Source organism: Mandrillus leucophaeus, unplaced genomic scaffold, assembly GCF_000951045.1.
Source record: "Mandrillus leucophaeus isolate KB7577 unplaced genomic scaffold, Mleu.le_1.0 Scaffold389, whole genome shotgun sequence".
NCBI classification, from domain to species: Eukaryota; Metazoa; Chordata; class Mammalia; order Primates; family Cercopithecidae; genus Mandrillus; species Mandrillus leucophaeus.
This window is the reverse complement of record NW_012104131.1, coordinates 839,496-848,433: the sequence shown is the minus strand read 5'-3', so window position 1 is coordinate 848,433 and position 8,938 is coordinate 839,496. Positions and strand designations below refer to the sequence as shown.

Below are 8,938 nucleotides of genomic sequence, written 5' to 3'. Positions count from 1 at the left end.
GTAAAAATAGTGTGGGCCAGTATCTGTATTTCCTCTGTTAAATTTACTTGCATCTCCACTTCCTTCATCCAATGGGGCAGGGACAGTATTTAACTTTTGTCTCTTTTTTTTTTTTTTTTTTTTTTGAGAGAGTGTCTCACTTTGTCACCAGGTTGGAGTTCAGTGGCATGATCTCGGCTCACTGCAACCTCCACCTGCCAGGTTCAAGCAATTCTCCTGCCTCAGCCTCCCAAGTAGCTGGGACCACAGGTGTGCACCACCACACCCAGCTAATTTTTGTATTTTTAGCAGAGATGGGGTTTCACCATGTTGGCTAGGATAGTCTTGATCTCTTGACCTCATGATCTGCCCACCTTGGCCTCCCAAAGTGCTGGGATTACAGGCATGAGCCACCGCGCCTGGCCTGTCTCTTTAAATTAGCCTAGTGTTGTATGTTGCAGGAAGTCAGGGACCTCAAATGTAGGGACCGGCTAGAGTCATGGTAGAGGAACATAAATTGTGAAGATTTCGTTTTAATATGGACATTTATCAGTTCCCAAATTAATACTTTTATAATTTCTTACGCCTGTCTTACTTTAATCTCTTAATCCTGTTATCTTCGTAAGCTGAGGATGTACATCTCACTGGCACCTCAGGACCACTGTGATAATTGTGTTAACTGTACAAATTGATTGTAAAACATGTGTGTTTGAACAATATGAAATCAGTGCACTTTGAAAAACAGCAGAATAACAGCGAATTTTAGGGAACAAGGGAAGACAACCATAAGGTCTCACTGCCTGCGGGGTTGGGCAAAAAGAGCCATATTTTTCTTCTTGCAGAGAGCCTATAAACAGATGTGCAAGTAGGGAAGATATCACTAAATTCTTTTCCTAGCAAGGAATATTGATATTAATACTCTGGGAATGGAATTCATTCCTGCGGGGAGGTCTATAAACAGCCAGTCTGGGAATGTCTGTCCTATGCAGTTGAGATAAGGACTGAGATACGCTCTGGTCTCCTGCAGTACCCTCAGGCTTACTAGGATTGGGAAACTCCATCCTGGCAAATTTTTGGTCAGACAGGTTCTCTGCTCTTGAACCCTGTTTTCTGTTAAGATGTTTATCAAGACAATATGTGCACCGCTGAACATATTGGAGTTCTGATTTTGTCCTTGTCCTATTTCCTCAGAAGCACGTGATCTTTGTTCTGCTTTTTGCCCCTTGAAGCATGTGACCTACTCCCTGTTTGTACACCCCCTCCCCTTTTGAAATCCTTAATAAAAACATGCTGGTTTTAAGGCTCAGGTGGGCACCATGGTCCTACCAATATGTGACGTCACCCCCGGCGGCCCAGCTGTAAAATTCCTCTCTTTGTACTCTTTTTCTTTATTTCTCAGCCAGCTGACATGGAAAATAGAAAGAACCTACATTGAAATATTGGGGGCGGGTTCCCCTGATAGTTGTATTGTCCCATTACATTTATCTACTAATTGCTAAAATATTTTATAGCCAAATGTATTAATCACCCACATTTTGTCCTTTGCATTCAACCTACAATATGGATGAATATATAATTAATAAGGAAAAGTCAAAAGTGTACTTACTACTTGAAGCAGAGAAAGGAAACCATTTCCAACATTATCAAAGTTCATTTTTGCATTTTCCCATGGCATGGATTCATTAAACAGAAGGCTTTCACATTGACTCTTATTCATGACTTTAGATGAAGGAAATCTTTCTCTACTTGTTGGGTCAATGCATTCATAGAATCTGCCAGCAAATAAGTCTACTCCCATGATACTAAAAATCAGCCAGATCATCAGGCAGACAAGAAACACATTCAAAGTAGGTAAGGTTGTTTTGATCAAAGCTCTCACAACCACCTGGCATATATAAAAAATGTAAACTTTAGATAGGAAATCTGAAACTGTTTAGTTTTTGATCAGTTTGAAAAATACTAATTGATATAATACATATTTTTTAAAAACCTTAAAAGGCTGTATCTAAAGATTTAACAGCCCACTTGCTGGTACTGGAATAACCTAAATAGCAATTCAATTTTTATTTAGAAAATACAATCAAATCGGGCCAGGCATGGTGGCTCATGCCTATAATCCCAGCACTTTGGGAGGCCGAAGCGGGTGGATCACCAGGTCAGGAGATCGAGATCATCCTGGCTAACATGGCGAAACCCCTTCTCTACTTAAAATACAAAAAATTAGCCGGGCGTGGTGGCTGGTGCCTATAGTCCCAGTTACTTGGAAGGCTGAGGCAGGAGAATCATTTGAACTCAGGAGGCGGAGCTTGCAGTGAGCAGAGATAGCGCCACTGAACTCCAGCCTGGGCGACAGAGCCAGACTCCATCCAAAAAAAAAAAGAAAATACATTCAAATCCAGATATTCTTAAAATGTTTGTGCTAAAAAAATCATTAAATGACAATAGAGCTTATTAGTACAAATACTAGAAAAATAATTATTTTGCTGACTCAATATGTGTGTGTGTGTGTGTGTGTGTGTGTGTGTGTGTATATGCTTATTGATTTCCTGTATTGTGCCAGAAATGATCATTCAAGATAATTGAACCCATGTGTATGTATGAGGTTATCTTAAAATATATGTATTATACATTTTAAGTGAAATAGAATATGTGAAAGAGTAGTCAGGGGAATCAGAAGACCAATAGATTGTACTGTCAATGAAGCCAAGGGAAGAGATTGCTTCAGGAAACTAAATGGGTTGCTGTACTTCACAAAGATTCAATCATCACTGAACCATTTGGTGTCACTGGTGAATCACTCCGGAGTAGGAAGCTTGGGAGATGAATCCACCACCTAAACTTGAATACCAGCAATAATCTATAATCACTGTCATTATTTCCTCAACTGACCTCATTCTTTAAAGTTCAAATCAGAATTGTATTCTTATTACTCCACTGAAGCTGCTAAGGCAAATGCAAATCAGTTGCTATATCTAATATAACAATATGTTTTACTATTTCCGCTACTTATTTTTCTCTTAGCTTCTTTTTGTTTGCGTGTGTGTGTTTGTTTGTTTGTTTTTTGTTTTTTTAGTAGATATAGGGTTTCACCATGTTGGTCAGGCTGGTCTTGAACTCCTGCCTCAGGTGATCCACCCACTTTGGCCTCCCAAAGTGATGGGATTACAGGCGTGAACCACTGTGCCCGGCCTCTCTTTATTTTATACTTTTGCTTTCCCTTTCCTGACCTTCTTTCACTTTCTTCCTGAGGCACCATTGATTCGTTTTCTACCATTCTAACCTTTCCTTCCTTCAGTCATTACTAGATACTAACACTTTGGCCTGCATATTCTTGCTGATATTCCATAGTTGTCTGTCTTTGAATTAATATTTTGGCTTTTAACTATGATTTCAGTAACACTTTTATTTCTAAAACTAGATCTTTTGTTAATACTTTTAAATACTTTGAAAGGTCCCTTAATGGTTCTGCTAAAGAAAAATGCTATGTCTTTTAGAAAATCCACATATAGTGAATAAAAAGAGTGGATATAGTTGACACATATATTTGAAAAGTAGACAGCACGATCTTAAACTTATTAAAAACATAAATCATTAATTTTATAAGCATGTAGCTTCCTAATATACTCAATGATATACCTTCAGCGATAATTTACAGAACTTCCAGAGGTTGAGATGAGGCTTCGGATCTGAATCTGACTTTGCTCTAAGCCTGGCTACTGTTTTCCTGACCTTGAATTGTCCACAGCCTTGTCTCATTGCCATTCTAATGAATATACAGCATTAAATAGTACAGGGCCTAATTTCTGACAGAGTCAGTTTCCCTGGCAAATCTCTTCCTGCTTTTCTCTAAATTGGGGCAGACAACTTGCTGATTGTGTTACTTTTTTTTCCCTCCCTATATGTCTAAACTTATTAGGAAAAAGAATTGGTATTATCTCGTTTTTTGAAAATAAAAAGGAGTTTGTTTATTTTAGCTACATACTTACTTAGGGGTGTGTGTGTGTGTGTGTGTGTGTGTGTGTGTGTATTTTGAGTAAATAGGCCCTCTGTAGTTCACATGTTAGAATATTCTGTAATGTTTTCCTATCACTGAACAGTATTTAATACTGGAAAGGTGGCTGTCTTTTTTTTTTTTTTTTGAGACAGTCTCACTCTGTCACTCAGTCTGGAGTGCAGTGGAACGATGTCAGCTCACTGCAGCTTTGACCTCCCAGGCTCAGGTGATCCTGTCACTTCACCTCACCTCAGCATCTCAAGTAGCTGGGACTACAGGTACATACACCATACCTGGCTATTTTGTATTTTTTGTAGAGACAGGGTCTCACTGTGTTACTCGGGCTGGTCTCAAACTCCTGAGCTCAAGCGATCTGTTCGTCTTGGTCTCCCAAACTGCTAGGATTACAGGTGTAAGCCACTGTGCCCAGGCTGCTTTGTCATTTTAACTTCAACCTTATCGAACCATTCAACCACCTTATTTTCCACCTTATTTTGGTTTAAAAGCACTGGGGAATATCACCACCTTGTGGATCTTCATGATATGGTTAATGAAGTCTGTTTCTTAAGTTATTATATGTTACAATTACTATTTTAGATTTTTTGTTTCTGAAGTGTATAATTAGGATTTTGCCACATTTGGAATTTTTATGTATTTACCACATAATCAAAATATTAATGTCCCAACACAAATAAATCAAATGTATTTAACAAACAGATCAGGCCTAAGTACTATTATTATGAGTCAATGACACAATTGTATGAATTATAAGAATATTATCAGGAATCATGGACTAAGTATATATACACAAATATAATTAATGTACTTAAGTACTTTATACAATCATATAAAAGTGAAATTATTAAAATTTCTGAAATTATTTTTTAAATAAAATACATATTTTTAATTACTTATATTTCTGTTCCTATGTATAATAACCACTCAAATTTTGAGAGAAAAATAAACATTCGCTTTTTACCAAGTGGAAAGAGTTTAAGTGTTATGGTTTCTTAATCAATAACAGTTTAAATGTAATATATAATGTATAAAATACAGAGATAAAGGTTAAACGTTAATAATTTTCTCACCAGGTTCTACCATAGCAATGAATATGTGATATGAGGTAGTAAAGTGGTAGACTGGTATAAAAAAATCTATGTAAATAAAAATGCAAAAACACATAAATGTATTATAAAATAAAATAAAAGGTACAGTTGAATGTGTTCTGTCATTTCTGTATACAATGGGTCACTGTATAGCTACATACTTATACTACTTGTGGTGGTCAGAGACTCCATTTTTTTTCTATTAGGTCGAGCATTATGCGATTTCCATTTCAGGTACAAAAGATTGAACACCGGCCATTTTATAATGTTCAATCTATTTTCTTTACATTGTTCAGAAGAGGTTTTAACATGTGAGTGATGAAGACAGGACATCGCTTGTGATTGTGACATTTAAAAAATTAAATTTATCTTAAAATTCAAACTTTTCTTTCATTCAGCGAGTAATCACTTAGGACATACAATGTTTGTATAATTTTAAAGTTTGTTAACTAATCCAAGTTTCATTTTCTAACAATTGTATTTTTAAAATGGAGACAATTTCATTAATATGCATATGTATATGGGGTAGAAATATACTTTTAAAACTATATTTTCTCTCTCAAATACTAGTTTCTTTTACTTGTCTGTGTTGGTTTTTATACTTTATGAGGAATAAGAACGTAGAATCTTAATAAACGTACCTATTCCTCTCTGTTTCTAAGCAATGAAATGTAAGGTTTTTGTTGTATTAATACTGTTAAAGGTACAAATGAGAAGAAAACAAAGCTTCCCAATTTGTGCAAATTTAGTAATTCCAAATAAAAATCTGTAGATATAGCTTAGAAACTTATCTCTTACCTTCATTCTTTCAAATTGAGATAGAACTCTGAGGGGCCGAAGGAATTTCATGGAAATAAGTGGTTTTAGTTCTTCCCGAGTTTTGCCTATTAAGCTAAGACAAAACACCTATATATATTTTTTAAAAAAAGTGAATAGGATTCCGTATTAATCAATATAACATGTAAAACAAAATAAACTTTGCATTTATTACAACAGATATATACAACAAAAACTTACCAGTAAATTTGTGAATTACTTTTACATATATTTCAAAATACATTAATAATCACTTACAGAAAGTTGTAAGAAAATCGTTTAGTGTTAAAATCACTTTAAAAAGATAAAACTAAATTATTTTCTGGTAATAAGGAATGTATTTTAGTGAGATAAATAAAAGTTACATATTTTATACTCTTTATGATCAACTATTTATAGAGACATCTGTGTTTAGTTTGAAATTAGATTAAGAATCAGTTTCATAATTACTTGTAATACAGTGATCGTATGCAGATATTCATTAAAACAAAATAAGAAACATATTTACAAATGCATTCATATACAAATATGGTTAAGACAATATACAAGATAGGCTTTCAGAGGATAAGCATCAAAGAAGATATGAATATTGTTAAGTCAAAAGTACACACATTACAAAAAGTATAACCAGATACAAAGGTAAATTTTAAAAGTAAATATATTCAAGGTTAATAAATGTTCATAAATACTGACTAAGGTGGTAAAGCTAAGATTAACTTTTATTATATCTTCAGATTTTTCTACATTTTCAAGTCAACATTATGAAAATTTTCTTCTTTTTACCCTTTACTAAAGAGATAGCCTTGAAGTAGGCTTTGAACTTTGGGTATTATTTTCATAAGCATGAAGGAATCTGGACACAGAACAATGACTGGAAAACAAGAAGGCGAGTCGCAGGCATAGTATGGTTTGGCTAGAGCAAAAGGCTAATTTGAAAGAGTAAACTTAGGAAAGAGAGGTCAGCTATTTTAAATCATTAATTGTAGGTTGAGGAGCTTCTATCATTATTTACAGAATAGAGAGCCATTCATTCATTCAACAAAAATACTGAGAACCTTCTAATATGACAGAAATTGTTCTAGGCACAGGACTTAAAGGAGGGAAGAAAACTAAGAAAAAATTCTACCCTAATGGAACTTACATGTTAGTGGGAGAAAACAGACAATAAACAAAATAAATGAACAAATGGTACAATATTAATAAGGGGTATGGAGATGAAGGAAGCAGACAAAGAGAAAGGGAATACTGGAGTGGTTGCAGTTTAAATAGTGTTGTAAGGAAAGACCTTCAAAGGTTTCGTTTTGGCTAAGGCATCAATGCCAGCCAAGGTTCCAGTTGGAAGGAAAAATAAGTACACAGGCACTAAGAAGAAAATAATCTTGGCATATTTGAAGTGCTCCATGAAAGTTGGTGCTGGTGGATCAGTAAATAGACTTGGACAGGGGAAAGGGAGCATAACAGAGAATATGTTTGGATTACACAGATACTTGTAGAGCATTGATTGCAAAGATTGTTGATTTTACCCTGAATGAGATGGGTGTTTATCATAAGATTTCAAGAGAAGTGACATGAGCTGACTTCCATTTCACAACAGTTACTCCGGTTGCTATGTGGAAAACAGAACGAAGGTGTGCAGGGCAGAAGCAAGGACACCACTTTGGAATCTATTGTAGAGATCTAAGTGAGAAATTTGGGGAGCTTGGATCAGCCCCACACTTGTGAACATCATAAGTAGTCTAATTGTGATATATGATTTAAGAGTTAAGCCAACAAAAGAAAGATTTTAGGGTGCTGATATCATCAAGATACTATGCAACAAACTTACATGGTTAGCAGTAAATTCAAGGTGATTATTATAATAATCCAGGAATAAAGTGCTGAACTTTTAAAATTTTGGAGTGAGAAGAAAATGATAGATGTTAAATATTATAAACTAAGAAAGGTGTCATATACCAATAATGTAGATGGAGAGGGAAAGGAAAGATATAATAAACTGACAGGAAGTGAAAGAGTAAGACTGAGGAAGAAAAAGTAAATCAAATAGTCTTTTAAATTTTGTTTAAAATACGTACAATAACAACCACGAAGTCCAGCCTGTACCAGCCATTAGAGAAATAGGCTTTAAAACCATATGCCATCCATTTTAGAAGCATTTCCAGAATGAAGATGTAAGTGAAGATCATGTCAGCATATTCTAATAAAATTTTAATTGTCTTTCTCTGATCAATATATATATCTTCAAAAGCCTGTGGGTTAAAAAATATATATATAAGGATTAGGTGTAGAGGTAATTTCTAAAAACTCTTCTGACATAGAAGGGAACAAAATTTCATATCTAATAGGCATATGGTGAGCACTGTCAGAGGTTGTAGGCTCAGGGCTGGTTCACTATGCTTGTATTTATTGACACAATCCATAAGTATTATTATTTGACCCCATGCCTATGACAGACATCATTAATTGATCCCAGAACTAGTTCTTCTATAGGCTGAACCTGGCTTCATAATTGTTTTAAATAGTAATCCAAAAATCCCCTCCAAAATCAGTTAATCAAACTTAAGAGATAAAACCTTTAGTCACATCTGATATGAATCTTATCTGTAATTCCAGGTAGCAATTCACAGATACATGCCACTTACTGATAGAGAAACAGATATGTTTTTTAAATGTCTTTAGAAATCCATAAGGCTATCAGGTAAACCAGTTGAAATACTGAAGATTAATTAAAACTATAATTGTTTCTCCAAAGCTTCTCAGTTTTAATGTCAACCTTAATTTGACTATGGAATATGTAAAGTCTGATCATGTCATTGAAAGCAATTTCATAAATATTTTAGCACTGAAAACCGGCAGGCAGACTTTCAATATCAATATACATAAAAGGACAAAAAGTAAGCAAGGATTAAAATAATCTCGTACAAAGAATGATGTGATTCCTTTTTTTTTTTTAATTATACTTTAAGTTCTAGGGTACATGTGCACAACGTGCAGGTTTGTTACATATGTATACATGTGCCATGTTGGTGTGCTGTACCCATTAACT

General features: G+C 34.7%; 1 protein-coding gene across 1 annotated transcript in view; it reads right to left on the bottom strand.

The window, feature by feature from the left end:
- The window catches only part of SCN7A (sodium channel, voltage gated, type VII alpha subunit), an 88,289-nt gene that overhangs the window by 10,899 nt on the left and 68,452 nt on the right, over window positions 1-8,938 (bottom strand). Inside the window, exons 18-20 of the mRNA XM_011990982.1 lie at window positions 7,968-8,141; window positions 5,878-5,985; window positions 1,586-1,864 (exon numbers count right to left, since the gene is read on the bottom strand). Coding sequence (XP_011846372.1) covers window positions 1,586-1,864; window positions 5,878-5,985; window positions 7,968-8,141 — 561 coding nt within the window. The remainder of the gene's footprint in view (window positions 1-1,585; window positions 1,865-5,877; window positions 5,986-7,967; window positions 8,142-8,938) is intronic.